Source organism: Macrosteles quadrilineatus, unplaced genomic scaffold (genome assembly GCF_028750875.1).
Source record: "Macrosteles quadrilineatus isolate MER2022 unplaced genomic scaffold, UCM_ALF_1.0 Scaffold_9__3_contigs__length_116548681, whole genome shotgun sequence".
NCBI lineage: Eukaryota > Metazoa > Arthropoda > Insecta > Hemiptera > Cicadellidae > Macrosteles > Macrosteles quadrilineatus.
Window position 1 is genome coordinate 87,921,805 of NW_026542602.1, and position 19,732 is coordinate 87,941,536.

At 36.7% G+C, this 19,732-nt stretch overlaps 1 protein-coding gene across 1 annotated transcript; it reads left to right on the forward strand.

Annotated features, from left to right (window-relative positions):
- The first annotated feature begins 2,216 nt into the window (after positions 1-2,216).
- On the forward strand, positions 2,217-2,832 carry LOC129004385 (NADH dehydrogenase [ubiquinone] 1 alpha subcomplex subunit 7-like). Its single transcript, XM_054432955.1, has one exon. The coding sequence runs from the start codon at positions 2,242-2,244 to the stop codon at positions 2,776-2,778; it is 537 nt and encodes a 178-aa protein (XP_054288930.1). The 5' UTR covers positions 2,217-2,241; the 3' UTR covers positions 2,779-2,832.
- Positions 2,833-19,732: the final 16,900 nt, after the last annotated feature.

Genomic DNA, 19,732 nt, shown 5'->3' on the forward strand with positions numbered 1-19,732 from the left:
CGACGGGTCTTACCGTGCCACCCCTATGGTAATAGCTATAAATTTGCTAAAAATGAGTTGTCCATATTTTATCTATATCTGTCTTGGAAATCTCCCCTACTAGTTTGGTATCTGTAAATCTCTATGTTTTACCTCTTGTTTTAGCCTACAGCCTTGGTATCGTACGAATGTTTAATGGACATTGTGGTGTAGGGGTGAAATTAAGTGAAATGAAATGAAAATCCTTTATTGAGTGAACTTAGGTCCTTTCTTACACTTAACCTCTAAAAAACTAATAATAACAACATAATATTAACAAAAAATACAAGAAATTTTGTAACATAACAAGTAATAAAATAGATAGGATACATTTTATTCATCTTCCCTAACATACAGTCACACACACATACACCACACCTTCTGCTGCAACTAGGTCTAACGCACACAACATCGCACCAAACCACGGCCATCCAGTAAAGGTAATTTTCTGTCAGCGCCACCATCAGTTGGTTTCGGTCTTCTATGGATTTGATGGGAAAAGTTATGGAGTTCCATAGGCAGCATACTACTACTGTTACTGCTGTGGCCTCTGGTACCCTAGATGGTACTTGGCCTCCCCAACACACTGCCTCCATAGGTCTCTGCTTCTTGCATCTTCCTTCCTTCTCCCTAGCTTCCTCAGGTCTTTCTCCACTTGGTCGAACCATCTAAGTTTCGGTCTTCCAAGGGGTCTTCTACCTTCTGGGTTATTCCTCAAGATGTTCTTTGATAGGGAGTTGTCATCTTTTCTTAGAATAGGCAGCATAATGTCACTAAAAATGATTTATTTTAAACAGTTGTTCTGTGATGAGGAATGGGAAGCGTGGATAAGCCAGAGCGGGTAACCCTTGCGCCTCTTCCATTAAAGTTTTTTTAATTCTTTGCAATATGAATAAGTAATGGAAAGTATTCGTATTCATGGGGGTAATGGAAAGTATTGGTATTTTTCTGATGTCCTCTAATTTCAAAATTGATTCATTAATGTCGAAACAATAATTTTGTACACGTTGTAATTTTTTTGCCAAAGCCACAGTTATATCATTAACCACAGTGTTACAGTAGCTTGACCAGTAAGAGTTTAATGTGAAAAGGTAAAGACGTTGCATCTTCTTCAGTGTGTTAACAGCGGCAAACACTCTTTTACAGGTGTTTACCAGCACAGTCCAATGTGCGGTTTAAAGTCAAACCAAGACTTTTTACTTTGTCCTGGTACTGCAAAGTGGTTTCGATTACAGTGATATTTGGTAAATAGTCTAAATCTGAGTGACCGTGAGTGACCTATCATGATTGGCTTTGTTTTGTCAGAATTGAGTCTAACTCTCTGTTCCTTTCTGTTCATTGAACACGAGGCTTTTTACCATTGGACCATCAAGATGTTTAATTTATGCATGAAATTGATACTCAATAAACAGAAAAATAGAAAACTTAAAAGATTTTACCTTGACCCTAAATAAAAATATACTTGTATTAACAACTATATCCAATACCAAACAAAAGTTTATTAGTGAAAAAAGATTGATACCTTGTATTTTTTTTTGTACAGGCTTGACTAGTTGATTTGTTGAGTGGCTGGTTCAGTTGGCTTTTTATCTGTAAAATGATCACGATATTCATTTGTTTTCCCTTTATCACACCAACCTTTACACTATTTTGTTCCTCAATATTTTTAAGCAGGGCTTCAGTTATATTATATTTCCTTGAGTGGAGTTCTCAGTTCATTCCAAGATAATCTTGAAATTTATTTTCTCTAATTTCCTAGAGTCCGATAAAGCCATTTGATGTTGATTTAATTCCATTATTTATCTATTAATAATCTCAGTTAAAATTCTTTGGAAATTTTATATACAGTAGAACCTTGATAACAAGACACTCATAGGGATTATAAATTAAGACTTGTTATCAAGGTTGACTTCTTATCAAGGTTTACAATAACATGTGATTAAGGGTAAAATAATTTCAAGGGGATTTGGAAATGACTCCTGTTATCAAGGGTCTTGTTATCGAGGTTCTACTGTACTGCACTAAAATGTTCACTCTTTTACATATATCCATCCTCCAATACTCCTTCCCAAGCACAGCAATTCATTCTAAGCTGTGCAATCCAACTATTTGAATAATTGGAAAAATTGTAAATAAAAATTTTAAGTGTCTCACTCTCACAGCTGTGCAACAACTAACCTAAAACTGTTTAGCCAACATGTAAACCTTTAGAAGATAGAAATAATGTCAAAGAAACCTATAAAACTTCCCTATGATATTCCTTGGATTCTTCAAAGGTGTAGAGCTTTTTTGCTCGGTAGAGAGCACAGGTCAGCCCTAAGGTGGGCCAAAGACTTGGCACCTAAAACTCAACCTCAACCCGATCTTCCTCTTGGACCTTCCAGTAAAATACGCTTTAACTACTATTGCGACAGAGATCCTAGAGGGGAAGTGATGAGGCCTAGAGTTCTCTATGAAGCGGAAGTTAGAAAGCGAATGGTGTCAGAATGCAAAAGAACAGAAGCTGCAGGTTTCATGCTGGAAGGTGTAACAGTTGGGCTTGAAGAAGCAGCAAGAAAGACAGAAGAAGGAAAAGACAAAAATGAAAAAGTGAAAGGCTTTGATGAAACCAAGGATGAAGCAATTCCCACTGAGAATCGAGAACAGAACTTAGGAAGAGTGAAAGAAAAGGATAGGAACGCTGTCAGAAGAGTCCCAGGAAAAGTATGGCATTGGGACACATTGGATGGTGATCCTACCAAAAAGTGCTGTGGAAAATAAAATGTTGTTACAATTGTAGCAACTTATACCTAATTGAGCAATTTATTCAAAAAATTAAAATGCAACAAATTATCTTAAAGACAGAATATTTATGACTACCGGACCGGTACCTTATGCATCCAGCATTAAAAATAGCTAAATTTACTTGTATCATTTCAATATAAAAACAATAATTGCAAATAGAGACACTAATTTATTGAGTAGTTACCAATCTATCAACAGTTGTATGATAGTTTTTTAGGCTGAGGATATTATGGTTTGAAACAATAATGAAAAGTGTAATTTGTTATGGTTTTAGAAATGGCTTATACACTCTAGAGCTGGTAACTTGATAACTGATTTAAACAAATATTTGTTTCCCATTAAGTGTTTATTTATAGGCCCATGGCCCCATGGTAGCTTTATAGGCAGGACAATGGTGCTTATAATGTGTGCTAAGTCCACAGAGCACTAAATAAGTAGAGTTTTTATTTAGTGCTCTGTGTATAAGTTTCTATAGTGTTTAAATTATTAGGCCAAAAATTCAATTAAAATTTATGTAATTTAGAAATTAATGTCTTAAAACTCTCAAGAATTTGGAAAATAATAGTTTTTCCCACCAGTTACCTGACAAAGCTGACTTTTTCTTGCAATTATTTTAGCACGCAAAGTAGCTAATTGCTGCATTTACTAATTTTTCCGCACTTATTTTGCTTTTACGACACCCATTTGTTGCCGCACTCTAGTATTCCAACCAGACAACACAAAACAGTGTGTTTTATTAGGCACGTAATTTGTACGCTTATAATAGGTCGGTGGCACTAAAGATACAAACTGGTACGATCAGCTGGTTGACTATTGATACAATCTGTTGTTTCGCGTTAACCGCGTCCCACAAGGTATGTTCGATTTATTTTCAACACTTGGATTGAACCATTGAACATAAGAAACATAATTTAAATGTTTGAAGGAATAATAATTAAGTAAAATATTTGCAAATAATGAACACGGAGAAACTTATTTTTCTTACAGTTACCTGACAAAGTGGGCTTCTTTGCATTGGTTAGCACGCAAAGTAGCTACAGTAATTGCTGCATTTATTTACTTTTGCCGCATTCATTTTACTTTTGATGCACACCAGTATGCCTACCAACCAAACAACACTAAACAATGTAATACGTGTACTCTTGAAAATAAGTTGGCAACACTTAAAGATACAACAACTCGATCAGCTGGTGCAGTGTTTCCCATTTCCGTCCAGCTTGGATTTAACCTAACATTAAAACGTGTTGTTTAGTGTCTGAAAGACTAATTTAACTCATTTCTATACTTTATAATAACTGTAGGAAAATATAATGTGTAACACGAGTGCAAAGTGCCACTTCGCACACTAGTTACACAAATAACTATTAATTGAATTTAGTTGTACCCCAGAAGAATTAGCAGAAACGGCCAAACATGTTTTATTACACCCGTTGCCTGAAATTTCAAGGAAGAAATATGAACGCGGCTATGAACTGTTTTCTTCTTGGTGTGTAAGTAACAAAGATACTTTCAGATTTTTTATTATGTCTGTGAGATTCCGTTCTGATTTTTATTTGTTAAACATTTCATTTCGGTTTTCATTTGTTAATCTGTTTGTTGTTAATTTGAGGGTGTTGAAACTGCTTAAACGAAGTTCTCCTGTACATACATGTTTATACTGATTATACCCTTAGTTTGATGTTTTGTAGGGAAAATATTATGTGTAACACGAGGGCAAAGAGCCTTTACTGCACTCGAAAAACGTTCCACACCCGCCTGCGGCTCGTGCGTTAACATTTCTCTCAAATAACTATTTGAATCGGTTATTTAAACTAATGTTTATGATAAAGAAAGATGCAAGAGTTAAATTTGAGATAGCTCTATTTCCAAATGGAAATAATCCTGAAATTTACATTTTTTAAACAATTCGTCGTGGTGTTAACAAATTTCATTGTCAGTTCATCAGTTCATCTAGGAGTACCCCTATGTTTTTGTTTACAATTAATTTGTTTCTTGTCATTTCAGGTTTGCCCGTGCGTCGTTACAAGGTATAGGCCTAATTACAAATATAAAAATATAATTATAGAGATAGAGCAATAGAGTAACAAGTAACAAATAGAGCAACAGCATTAAACATTTATAGTATAGATGACTGATTATAAATTAGGGACGTTTGTTTCTATAATCAATGGTCTTATCACAGGAAAAGAAAAACGTACCGGTGCACTAAACGTTTATATGGATGGCTTTAAAGGAGGTTAGGCATACATTAAAAATACTTCCTTGGGGTTGCAGTAGCCTATCCTTATGTATTATTGACAATTTCAAGAAATTTGCATGTACTTTTATATGTTTAAGAAGTTTTACTATATATTTTCTCGTAATTTAACCAATGAGACAGCAAAATACCCTCTACATAAATGGGACAGAGCTTCCTCTCATTTCTTATTATGTTATCTGTTTCCATAACAAAAAGATGAAATCTGCAAGATAGCATGTTGTATTCCTGCTCATAGGTAGCTTCTCCCTCGTTCAACACACCAACTAACAGCTGTTTAGGAATGGAGGAAGACATTTTAACATCAATTTCCAAACATCCATTTCCATTGTCCACATCCTTGGCCCTGGGAGGAAGGTTGTGGGTTTGTCACTATTTTTAGCCCATTCAAACGCCCACTGCTCGTGTATTTTAACAGTTTTATCATCGCTCGTGTGTGTGGGATACTTGTATTATACAATGTTGCATACTGAAAAATCGCACCTCCAGCTCGTGTCATAACGTACTTGATCGCGCTCTGGGGCCGCTCTGACGCTCCGACACCCACGTGTGCAACTTCTTCACGATTTGTGTTGAAGGTGGACAATGATATTGTAGGGTGGATAAGAAGAAAGTGTTCCTAGTGAAGTTTAAAAACTCTTCATATAGTGCCTGCCTAATAATCAGAAACCGAGAAAACATAAGATTTGATCTTGAGAAAAATCAGTAGGTTTTAAGGGTTACAATCATACCAACTCAGTATGAACTCAACTTCGTAATGCAGTGCTGTCTCTAAATTTTTGCCTACAGAACCAAAACTGCCCTCAGTAATCCACTGGCGGCTGTTTGTTCAGCTTGTCCAACCATGCTTCAATTGAGAAGTCCTTAGGCACATGTCCATCTTTGCTCACAAACTCCTTATAATAATAGTGCACCCCTTCTTTGCCAGCCACTCCTCCTTGGTAGTCTAGTGGCATATGTGTTTAGCCAACCAAATGGAATGTCTTCATATGATAGTATTCTTTCCTGTGGCATGTTTCTACCTTTTTCCACATTCCATAAAATTCCTTCAGAGTAGTGCAGACCCTCTATACCAACCAAATGCGTCTAGTCAGTTAGTTGTCCATTGGCATTTTCACTTTCCTCGCCAAACCTTCAGACAAAAGTGCGCTTCTTCTTGCCACCTGAATACCTTCAGTAGGCCACTGGTGATACTGTAGTTCGTCTTTGCCAACCGAATGCCTCTAGTCAGTAGTCCAGTGGCGGTCGTTTGTCCATCTTCTTGTCCTACAACACATTACAGGGTGACAGGGACAACATGTCGGACACAAAAACTGGAGTCGTGGCCGCGGAATAAATTTGCGGTCGGCGATGGTCCGAGGCGCCGGATCGTGCGGATACCATCTGGGGGGGGGGGGGGGTCCAATTAAAAAGGGAACCAGAGCCCAGACCACATTTTGGATCTGATTGTGATCCTTGGTGTCAAGTTGCCGCCTTGAATGGTGGGGCGCCACCGCGGTATGTTCATTGTTACTGGATGTCGGATACGGTTATGTTTTTTCTTGATTTATGCGTTGTAGACTGAATTCAAAGATGTGCACTTCAAGATTGGCCTCGGCTAGTGGTAATAATTTTGATTCACAAATTTGTCGAACATTCGATCCTATATTGCTCGAATCTGTATTCAGGTCAACTGATTAGCGAGTAAGACAACTACTTTTCAAATAGTTGGACTGTTGAATATGTTAATCTTTTAACACAGAAAAGAAAATATTATACTGACATTTTATGCTGTGACTATAGATAACTACCATTTAGTAATTTTCCATTTTCTGGTAAAGATGTAGCCATTTTGTGCAAAGGTTCGACTGAGCTATCTACAGAATATGCTTTGATGAAATGCCTTTTCTTTTCATGCACACAAACTGGAGGGGGAACCAATGGCATATTTTATATTCCTTCAACTATAATATAACGCCAGGTACAATATAACGCCATTAGCTTAGCTCACTCATTCAACTACAGTACAATATGAGTTAAAATACGCACATAGGGCGTCCCCATCTTAAATCTATATAAATAAAATTAGAGCTTTGTCTGTACATTGTTCAGAATTATTTATTTTGTTGTTATTTTTACGTTTTATACATTTAAGAAGCCGAAACAAGTCTTATCTCAATTTCTGTCTGTCTGTATGTCACGGCCCAGAAGGCATTTTACTCGGCCTTCTCCTGAAAAACGACAGTACCTATCATGATTGAAATCATTTTAATGTATTCACTGGATTAGTGAGAGTGTCTTTAGCCATTAAAATATGGCCTCACTACATGGAAATAAAATAACGGTAGTCCAAAAACCCAATTTTGTGCGATTTATATCAAGTTTTCTCCCAATGTTTATCACATAATCATCTATGAAATAACGAACCGCTGTTTGGATCAAGATTCTTTTTTCTAGCTGCTGTCATGATATGTTTACATTAAATTATGTTTACAAATACCTCAACCTTTCCTGATAACGTTTTAAAAGCAAATCCAAACCAAGTGAGATTAAAAACGTTTTTTACTGATATAATTGATTGATAATAAATAAAATTAGAGTTTTGTCTGTACATTGCTCAGAATCATACATTTTTAGGTTATTTTTTCGTTTTATACATTAAAGAAGCCGAAACAAGTCTCATCTAAATTTCTGTCTGTCTGTCTGTCTGTCTGACACACTCAAGATGGCATTTTACGCAATCTTCTCCAGGAAAACGAGAGTACCTATCAAGACCCAAGTCATTTTAATGTATTCACTGGATTGGCGAGAGTGTCTTTAGCCATTAAAATATGGTCTCACTACTTTGTAATTAAAATTACGGCCGTTCAAAAATGCAGTTTTGTGCGATTTTTGTCAAGTTTTCTTCCAATTTGTATCACATAATCATCTATGAAACAACGAACAGCTGTTCGGATCAAGATTATTTTTTCTAGCTGTCACTGAAATGTTTACAAATGTTGTTTACAAACACCACAACCATTTCCGATCACGTTTTGAAGGCAAATCCCATCCAAGTGAGATTAAAAACGTTTTTATTACATAAAGGATTTAATTAATCGCAAGTGGAATAATATAGTGTAACCGTAAATAAAATAACTAGGCATCATCCAGGTCAGGAACCAGAAATATGTGTATAAAATTGTTTTGGAGTTTTGATAACCAGAAAGAAGACATTGAATCAAGATTGAATCAGTGTTGTATACGGCTGGGAAACTTAAATTTACTAATGACCGTCGCCAATAGCTTAGAAACAATGTTCCACTCATTGACGGCTCTTCAATGGCGGTTGTGTAAAGTGTAAAGCAAAAAATTACAACTGCAGTGGGTGATTGTAACAGAGGTTTACGGATGATGCTGAACTCGATTTTCCAATGTTTCACTTTCTGTTCCTACCTACTATATAAAGTCAATAGTTCCTACTCACCGTGTGATGCAATCGCTGGACCATACAGCCAATAGGCCCATAGCCCATCTCTTGGGTACGTGTGGTACGTATGCTTACCCAATTATTTATAACAACCCTTTCGACAACGATCCTTGATACCGGTACTTTTCCATAGAATACACGGCCTACCTAGGTACTTAAGAAATAAAATTATAAACGTCCAAAAACCCAACGTTGTGTGATTTTTGTCACATTTCCTTATAATGTTAATATATATACCAGGAACCATTGTTTAGAGAATACGTACTGTAATCTATTAAATAACAGAAAGTTATGTTGTATAAGGTTTTTTTTTAAACTGACTCCGATAAGTTTACATTAAGAGTTGTGTACAAATAAAGCAATTAATGGGAAATAACTTTGATTGCCGATAACTTTTTACGAGAAAATCCAAAACCAAGAGATCAATAACCTTGATTAACGCATATAATTGGTCGGCTGTACTACAGTTCTTAACTGTAAACGTTGGTTTTTGGTACGGTACTGGTTCTTTTCCTTTTAACCTTTAGTAGCAGCAAGAATCATTTTTACGTACCAACACATCACAGTAATTTACAAATTAGTTATCGTTGGTGTTGTACCTTATTTATTACAGGCGTAGGCCTATTCAATTTAATTGATGTCTTAACTGTATAATTTTTGCTTTTTCTGTCTGGATTCCAAAATGTTATGCTAAGAAAACTATAACGCATTTTAGTAAAACATTTATTCAGCAAACCATCATGAATTGTTCAAACACTTTGAACGTTGTTTATGTATCAATAGTTCGTGGCCTATTTTGGTAATTTTTATTACAAATTACCAATCTAAATCGTCTATAGTAGGCCTACTGTACTTCATTTCATATAGCAAACCGATTCAGATAGCATTTCGACAGAATTTCGAGTCATCTCCGGTCCAAGCAAATATAAATTGTTATGATCAAATTTTATGACATTAACAAAGATTTCAAGTACTAATTTTATATGTACCTTTTTACCTTAAAGCGTAGCAGATTCCCTAATTAAGTTCGGTATTTTTGTGTGTATGTATGATGGTAACGCATTAATGTCCTTGTTTCTCAATGTTTCACGGAAAGGACAAGAGCGCCTTGATAATGAAAATGTCAACCCTAATAAAGTGTTAAATTAAGAGGTTGAGGTAGTACCTTAAATACTTTTAACCATTATGTTATAGTCCTTTAAATTCTGAACAAAATTGTACAAATCCCATTTCCGTATATTTACTCTCACCGCTTACACATGATAAAGGTTGTTGACAAACTTATGGGAGAAAGTATGTGTCAGAATGCTGATACCGTTTATCTATCTATCTATATATTAATAGGCAAGCATGTTTCTTTAAAACCTTTTTTCTCAGCTCGTGTGCATCGCAGGGAAAATCTACGTATACTGTTGGAAAGATATTTTCCTGTAGATGTGCAGAATGCCTTTAAAAATTAAAATAGGCTAACAAATAAGAACAAAAAATGAATTTGAAAACTTCAAAAAATTAACATGGACCATATGGGTTGCCATGATGGTGACGAAATAACAACAAAATGTAAACAGAAAATCAAAACAAATGGAGAAATTCCAATCATATGTTTTATTTACAGTGTGGGGAGAAAATAGAGAAGTCTGTACATTAATTATTTTTGGTCGAGTTTCGACCACAGGACGACCACTAGTTTAGTTTAATCATTGGATATAACATATGGACCAACAAGATCCGGGTGACGTTTAATTGCGAAGCATTAGTTTTGGCTTGAAACTGTCAGATACTGTATTTGCGAAGGAATAGTTTTGTCAGCATATCTGAAAGTATGCAAACCAACTGCTGTGCTTTATATATAAGAAGGTTTTAACTGACTATGATAAGATCCCCGTGCGTAGAACGGGCACACAGCTAGTTGATAATATTCTCACTAAATGAAATGTGGTTACAACCGGTCCGTATAAATGACATTGGCACCAGAAATCACAAAAAAGACCATTCCAATATTTAATAGATTTATTGAAAATATATAGACCCAAACTGCAAGGGAAATCAATCCGACTTGTCGGGAAAAGGATCTGAGAGCAAATGTATTACAAAACCTTGATAATGCAAATGCTTCGAGAATAATAAAGGTAGATTAAATGTAAAATATAAGATGTCGTGGGACTTATGTCAATGTGTGTCGTCTAGCGTGTGTGTGTAAGTTATGGGTCACGAGTGGCGAGTACTCTGTAGTGCCTACACAGCATGGGTCTGGTGCCTTCGTAGATACACAGATATCTGAGCTCATCGCCGATGAATGAAAACACAACAACACATATCGATTTATTGTGTTGAACTGTATGACTTATGGTGAGAGAGAGAGAGAGAGATGTGGTCATTTCCAATATAGAGACAGATTTTCTCACCTTAGATACCTAGCTTTATGTGTTTGACCGTTCCTAACCCACGATTGACGATTGACGTAATTAATTAGCTATTTGTAACTGGCAGGGTTTTAACCCATATCCCCAGGGTAGAGATCATGCGCTCTAACCACTCGACCAACCTCATACCAATGTTAATTTTCAAGATAAATTTACAGTAACATGTTTCCTTATTGGAAAGCTAGATGTGGGCAATAGTAAAAATGCTCTTTCGCATTTCAATAGTATAGTTTTAACTTTTCATAGTTTTGGGATTTTATTAGTATTGAGAATAATTAGATTTCGTTCGTGTTTTCAATGTAATAGGTAGCCATTTTTATGTTCTTATCCAACAGTCCAAATTCATGGTACTCAACGTCAAGCTTTTGCTATAGAAAAAAATCTACCAGATTCATCCCGATCAGAATCGAACTAACAAATGTCAGATTTAAAGCTTAGTATTGTATCCATTTGCCATATTACAGAGTTAGCGTTTACTACAAATGATAAAACAAAATCTACATCAATCTTATGCTGCAAATATATTTGATGTAAAAAAAGTTAAGCCATTAACATAATCCCTAAAAATGTTAAAATATTCCTTTCAAAATTATTTTGAAACTTTAACTCGGCTTGTTGGGGAGACGTATCGACTTGACCTTGTCAAATAAACACTATAGACTTGACAAATCATCTGTCGAGACAGACGCTGACGCGGCGGCTGCTGAAGACAGACGGACACACAAACGGCGCGGCTATTACCATCAACTGGCGCCTGCCCACAATCGGTCAACATACACAACACTCAACGTAGAGCATGGGAGTTATGTTACCGGATTTAAGGGAGGGGATTGTCCTCCCATTTACTTCGATCAATAACTACCTATTGCTTCAAGGCAACACTTGTTTCTTGCTTGAGTCTTTGCTATATGCAGTACCACAACTACTTGATTCAGTAAAAGCATTAAGTTTGGGTACAGCAAATGGATTTATTATCATTTTGTCAGAATGTAAAATACAGGATCCTTTTTTACGCAACCCAATCATAAGTACCTACATAGATTCACAGGTTACGCACAATACAAGCTCATGCGATGGCAGTTCTGCTACTTTCCTTCATTGGCGATTGGGATCGGCGCTATAATTTTTCAATAATTCCTTGTTTTCAACGAATACAAACATTTTGCATTCATTGTTGTTTTGTCACTATCATTTTTAAGAGATATGATTTACTTGTAAATGAAGGGAGGATTGCAAACCATTCCAACGACGTTACGGGACGTAAAACAGCATACAATTAATGTACACTTCTTAACATTAACATTTTATCCTGCTGAAGAAAAAATGTAAGAAATCTATTGGTTGTATATTTTGAACTAACTATGATATAGGTTTAATAACCAAATATGACAAAGTGACAGCATTTCAAGAGAGCAATTATTATTATTTGCTACAGCACAGACAATTATTATCAATTCAGTGGAGATTTATAATCAGCGGACAAAGTTCAAAAGGGACAGAATGTTCAATGTTGCTATCGGAGAAACCATTGATAAAATATTCTATGATGACTATTTTAGTCAGTGAATTTTGCTGTTAGTGAATATGAACTAAGTGAAAATATGTTAAAATACATACATGACTTAAAAATTAAAGTCTTCAAAATGACAGGCGTCTCACATTAGTCACATTAACAACATTTACAATGATAACTTTACCACTCATTACAGATGAGACCAAGTAAAAATACAACACTTAAGCAACATTTCGTGAAAGTATCCCAATTTAGACTCTTCTCTATTTTGGATGACCTATCGTGCCTTGGCGTGCCGCGTGGCGCACGTATAGTAGCGGGCGAGCCGGGGGGATAATTCTTGGGGGTCCGAGGTGTCGGGATAATTTGAGCGGCAAGGTTGGCAATGAAGGTGTGGATGAGAGGGCAGTCGGCGCCGGCGCTGAGGTCAGAGGTTAACCACGGATTATTCCACATGTAATATGATCGTCGAGAAAAAAGACGCCTTCGAAGGCTTGGAATTCTGTTGAGGCTTGAATGGCTACGGTACAGGTCTGCATGTAGGTGCTTCTACTCTCTCAGGTCGTGTTCAGTTGGCTTGTAGGATACACTTTGGAATATTTCCTTGTGTATTCTTAAAATTTGAGGATTTCTCATAATCACCGGTATATTACAACGTTGCAGTATAAATTGTTTGAGATTTTCATTCAAACAAATGCTATTTCTGTTCTGGACACCTGTAGAGGCCAATCCTTTGGAGGCGAAGACTCTATGCTTTAAGCAAACATTTTCCTGAATTGTAACGAAACAAGTTTTCACAGTAATGTCAACTTCTTTGGTTATTTAACAGGAACAACATTCCCTAAATCATCTCCTCAAAGCACATCTCCTTCTGAAAAGTTTGCACTCGTTCTGACATTCCAAGAAGATAGTGGTGGAAAGAAATGTATTCGAGTTCAGTTGCCGAGATATAATTGTTATCATGCTAAATCTTGGAGCTAGGTATGTTTGCGTAAAAAAAACTAGTTTCAAAATATGAAAAGCTGCCCATTCCTACCACCTGAACTCCTGAAAAAGATGATCTTGAAGATCCAAAGAATGATTAGCTTATCAATAACTGTTCTACGGTATTGGCCCTCTCCAGCGATTGCTTTCGGTGACTTTACGATGTTATGTCTGAGTTAATTTCTTCACAAGATATTTTAGTTTAATTCTCTCATAACCCCCTCAAAATAATTTTGGTGAATTGGTTGGACCTGCAAGCAGAGAATGCAAACCAACAGTCTGGAAGATATGCTTCACATGACACTTCAAGTGATTCTAAATGCTGAATGTCCATACAGTCTAAAGAAGCATTGTCATTTTTAATCCCTTAATTTGGTTCTACTTAACCCTTCTAACCTAAAAAACCCTCAAACAAGGAAGTATTTTGATAAGTTGGAGTCCTCCATTTCTTGAAATGATCGTAGTCCTAAGCTACATAGGCCTATGAATGAGTTATTTGCGCAATACCTTCCTTTTCGAAACAATTTAATCACAATCACAAACGGACTCGTCTGACATATTCAATGCATATTCAAACCATGTATCATCATGTTATTAGTTATTATAACATAAAGGTGCTTATAACGCATTAAAAACACTCTAGGTACCAACAGTCTTTATCCAACAGATCAAATAAAAATGAAGTTTTTATTTACGTCATTTGGTACGACGCAAATTAAAAAACCACTCATTGAAAAGCCCTTCATAGATCAAGGTTCTTAAAGACTTAACGTACAATAATTTGTACACGCGCTCAACTCCCTTGTGGCATTGATGCAATCCAACCACGATTTCTTGATTTCGTCTCGGCTCTGATCATATTCAATTTCCATTTTATGCTGATTTTATCCAGACAATCCTATAAAATCAGCATTATTAAGTCCACACGATTTAGCTTTATTTGTTTTTCTGCTCGTTCGTGGTTATTTACTTATCTAATAAACTTTTTATGATATCGCTGGTGAGATCTACCAATAAATGCCACACTTACAGGCACGTTTATGGCAGGCAAATGTCAGAGTTTACTATAAGAGAAGGGTTCTGCAGTAGTTGTAATAAAACCGATAGCTGTAATCAGATTATAGTGCAAAGGCTTAATTACATTACTGCATACGGTTTTTATGTAATCTACTCTTAGTGTTGTACTTTTGTTTTGTCTACAGTTAAACATCAATATACATTCTCGACCGTCGTTTTCAGTCCATTAAAAGTTAAGCAGCTTTGGTTTATTACATGCAATTAATTGATTACTGAATTATATTTTCGAGCATTTACCTCGTTGAGATAATTCACAAACAAATTGGAATGTGGAAGACACGGAAAAGGTAGAAGCGCTTCTAAATTACTGGAATATACCAAACTCATTTTGTTTGTCTAATTAAAAGTGTTAAATTCCTCAAGAAGAAAGCGATCATCACTGTTAATCAAATCGATTTTTGAATTTTAAGTCCATTAAATGGTATTTCTATTCCTGCTTTCAGTCTGATTCTGACGTGACTAAGACATCAAACAACAGGGATGCAAATTTCATTGACTCTCCTAAGAGTCTTGCCAGGGCCGAAACAGCTTCCTGGTGACTGACCCGTCATCAAGGGTGGGTGGATTGAACTTCCACGTTCCACTCAAACAGTGAACAGTTTCGTACTGAGTTGGATACATTTGTACTATTGGAAGATTAATAGAATGATAGACTTTGTCATATATCTGTCGTTCGTAAGTGACAGTGACAGACAATGAAAAAATTGATGATTTGCTTTTGATGGCTCTTTTAAGAGGAATGCTCAGTTTCGACGCAGTTTCTGAAGTAAGCGTGAAGTATTAGCTTTTTGAATGGAAGGTATTATTTTTGTCTACTTCGAGCCAGAATTACTCTAGGATGCTTAACTGAGGGGGATTTTACCATCTGAATAGTCTTTGAAAATTGATAGAGGTGAGCTGAATCTAGCGAGTAGAGCTTCTACGATATCAGTCTTAATAATTAAGTAACTCTTAAATTGACAGTTTAAGGCCGAGTATTATGTTGTTGTGGCATGAAATTGTCGTAATATTAGTTCCATGTTTTTATTGAAAATAAACTGTAGCATTTAGGGAAGGAATTTCTCTCGTAAAGAGAAACGGTTTTATCGCATTTGTTTCTATATATTTAAACAAGCTCAAGCCGGTCTCGAACCATAATCCTCCATCTAGTATATTCCTTAAAACTAATAATTTTAATCTTTGGTACAAAAAGCTAGTTTTTGGTAGTTTCTACTCCACTGCCAAATACTTTGAAGGGAAATGGATCAAAATTCACCAAACTTATGGACACGTCAGGGACTTTAACCCATCCCTTTCCCACCGTTCGAGACGCTAAAATCAAATACCCTTTATGGCCCTCAAAGGTTTCCGTATTAATTGTAACAGTGACTCACCGCATTTGCGTTTAAACCATTCCAGTTAACACGGCTGACCCGGCAAACCTATCTTGCTCTTGTCTTACCATTTTCGATTCTCGCGGACTATTTTCGGCACGCGGAGCGCTGAGCTGGACACATAAAACGAAAGTGGCGGTCCGCGCACTCCTTATACGGCGAATACACTTGTGTTCACTGCTAAATTAGCTACGGAGGAAGAGGAGTGGTTATGTAGGCAGTATCCCGTCTACACACACTCACACACGCGCAGTCCGGGTAAATATTGACTCGGCCATTCATTCACCGATGTTGGTGTCCCGCAGGGATCCATAATTGTTCCGTTGTTGTTCTCGCCTAATTGTTCTGTCCGCGCCAACTTTATTTCTCCGTTAATGGGTCACCGGCGGGCGCCCGTTGGTTTGTTTTATTGCACCGCCAATGCCAAACCGGAATACAAATGGGTTTTGTGAATTGTAAGTTTGTGGGCGGAAACGTTTTGAGTGGATTTGGAAACTTTGTATGTGAATGTGTTTAACGGGGGAAGACAAATCGTAATCATCGTGTGGAAGACACAGCTAATCCTCAATTCAAGTATTTTTATGTATCCAGATGTATGAACATCGGGCCTTTGAGTGAAATTTATTTAGGACACCAAGGAGTGAACCGTATCGTACCAGAAAGAATGAAAGATTGTAATGGACGTGAATCCACAATGTTTCTGTCATGGGTTCGGGATTTTCTGTAGCAAACCCGACTAAATCATCGACTCAAAAATGAGCGTACTATTTTCTAATACGAATAATATTGAAACTCCTAGAGTATAAAGTATTTAACTTCAGCAGGCGCACCATTCTCTTGCAAGATTCTACCAAACACATTGGAATTTGTACCTCAGTTTGCTGAGGTTGAACTTTTAAAAAGAGTTTTCCTTAAACGCCGAAAGTCCAGACAAGTGAAAGAGCCGGCAGATCATTCACCTTGTAACGGTTGAATGAATGGGATACTTCAGAGTTTGGCAGATTTTCCGCCTCCATTGACAACTTTTTATCGTCTTGCTGCTTTTTTATGGGTTAGTAAATGGACGAATGCTTCACTTCATATTACAATCTCCTCTTCAAAGTGGATAGATGAAAATGTAAAGCAACTGTTGAAGATTGAGTTTTAGCAATAATTCTTAAATAGGGTACTAATATCATAGAGTCCGTCTATGCTACTACTATTGAGCCAAATACTTGACTTTTATTGACTCTGCAAAGAATTTCTGCATCCATCCCACTTTACAATTAATTCATAACACGAATCAATTAGAGGTTTGAGTGAAGTTGTAGTGATAAGTAAAGGTTTGAGGTATCAATCTCTTAGATAAAACTTTGGATAGGAAAAAAATGTAAATTGTCCTGTTAAGTTTACGTTATTCTTACTTGTGTTTTTCCTATGTGCTGCAGTCAACTTGGCACAGTTGACAACACGGTAATAAGCCCACGCATGATGAGAGTTCCCTCCCTCTAAAAGTACTTCAGGTAATATTTATTCTAACCGTACCATCAGTGTTTACATTCAAACACTTGCCACAACCCTAGCGTAATTTGAAAATTTCCTGCAGTAAAGAGTGTTCCTTGAAGATTCTGAAGTTGGAGACAATTCCAATGCGAATTTGATGATGAGTTTGATGATGAGTTCAGGTTGGAGTTTCGAGTCTTCTGTCGCGTTCGCGGGGAGAGATTCTTCGCCCGCGATGGCGGGAGAGCAGGACCGGAAGTCTGGATGTAGGAAGCTCTGTTGGCGACGCCGGATATCGTTATACTCGCCCGCCAACGCCGGTTTTTCCTCTCCCGCTCTCTGAGGTTTATAGGTCTTCGGAGCCGCCTAACGCCTAAATGCATCTCTTGTGGAGTGTGTTCTTTAGAACATTGAGGCGCAGAACGCCCAATGCTCTTGTTCTTTCAACAAACGTTCAGTAGACAACAAAGTAACCGTGAAAATACTGGGGGAGTTCTTTGTTAATCTCAGCAACATTAATTCTTTTCGGATAATCGTTATCTTCAGTGGATAGCGAAATGATCAAAATGGCATAAATGATCAACTGGACATTGCGGTGTTTATTAGTCAAGTTCAGTATTATCATAGACAAATATAATAAATACTATTTGTCAATGGTATTATACATTTTGTTCGGGAAAGGAAATCGTATTCTTCAATAGATAACGATCTCACCTGGACGAAGGATACTTACTGGATTCATCAACTAATCCAACTGATTTATCATTACTTAAGACAGCATTGACACCAAGGTGCTTAAAGTAAGTTAGAAATGGATGTAGGCAGCGTGTACACTGGTGAGATGCATTGTTTTTACTCCACCCAGTACCACCAATTAAATGCAAAATGATCAAGGACAGCAAGGGTCCAGTTTCGATCCTAAAAGCATTGAGTTTTTCCAGCATGGAAAAGGCGAACTACGAGATAACCCCTAAGAACCAAGGGTAAGTTTTGAAGTTCCATCCCCACAAGTAAAACTCAGAATAAAATTTACAAACCGAACAAATACAGTTCAAGCTACAGAGAGGTCCGTACACAATTCTTTGGTTGTTCAAATCTATTGTTGGCAGCAATCTTCCACTGAGAGTTGATTTAGTCCATTGATTGATTGAGTGGGGCTTGTAAAATACACAAAAGACTTTAACTGGCATATCCTCAATACAAACCTCTTTCCACCCTTCAATTATATCCAACCATTCCAACCCCTTGATCTGATTGCTTATTGTCAGTTAACCTTGAGAAGTACTCCTTTCGCTCCGACAGATTTTGACAGAGCTCCGATGGAGGGTGAACACTAAAACGTCCCCTCTGTTTGACAACCCTGTAGATTGTGGTTACCCCCTAAAGCACTGTTTGAGTGTCCAAATTATCGATGAAATTTCCGATTGTGCTTGAAGGACTGTTATGTTTGACATCAGCTGTTAATAGAGGGATCACAGGTCTATAAGATTTGAGGTTTTAATCATTCAAAAATTTTCACTGGAGATTGGAATTGCATAGAAAATGTCTTCAGAGCTGTCTGAGAATGTTGTATGATTATTTAGAACATGTTTTTATATTTTGTAGCAGATTATTTATAGTTTTAACCAAGTTATAGTTTTAAATGACACGTCGTACCCTAATTTTATACCTTAATCCATTAATTATTGATTTAAAGAATGACGTTATAATGATTAGACAGTAGTTGAGCAATGTTACAAAACTGATCGATACAATTGACTTCTTTAGTCTAACGAAGGGCGACAATATCATATGTTGCTAAAATTTACCAACTATATACTTCTTTAGGGAGGTTGTTTGGAATACCATCAGTTTTAGTCTCAAAACCTATTTTGAAGTTACTATTTTTTCTTCTCACCATCACTGTAGTACAATATTGATTTAACCGTTTAATAAACAACCTAAATAGTTGTGCCAGGGTCATAGCAGCATACACGTCCGTTTTCGTATGGCTTTTCGTAAATGGAGTTAAGGGGTTACCCGATACAGGGAAGGCTCTATTGACTAAGCGGCTCGTCCTTTATTGTTTTCTAGATCATTAGAGTTTAAGATGCCTCAAATCCACCGTCGCGTGGATTATCACATGGATAAAAACTATTGGTATTTGGCTGGATTTGAAACTATGCCTCCGAATAGAGATTCCATTCTTTTATTACTAAATCAGTGACGCTTCTGGATTACAACAATACACAACTTTAAATCTTAACCATCCTCCTTTATCTCAATTCTTTGTGCACACAACTATTTACATTCTCTAAATGAGAACACATTTCGCGCACTCAAACACATCCCTACGCGAAATGACGTGTCACTCGTAGAAAGTGTCGGGTCGAT

What these genes read in the sequence shown, in the direction of transcription:
- LOC129004385 (XM_054432955.1), top strand. Translation starts at nt 2,242, where the DNA reads ATGTCAAAGAAACCTATAAAACTTCCCTATGATATTCCTTGGATTCTT.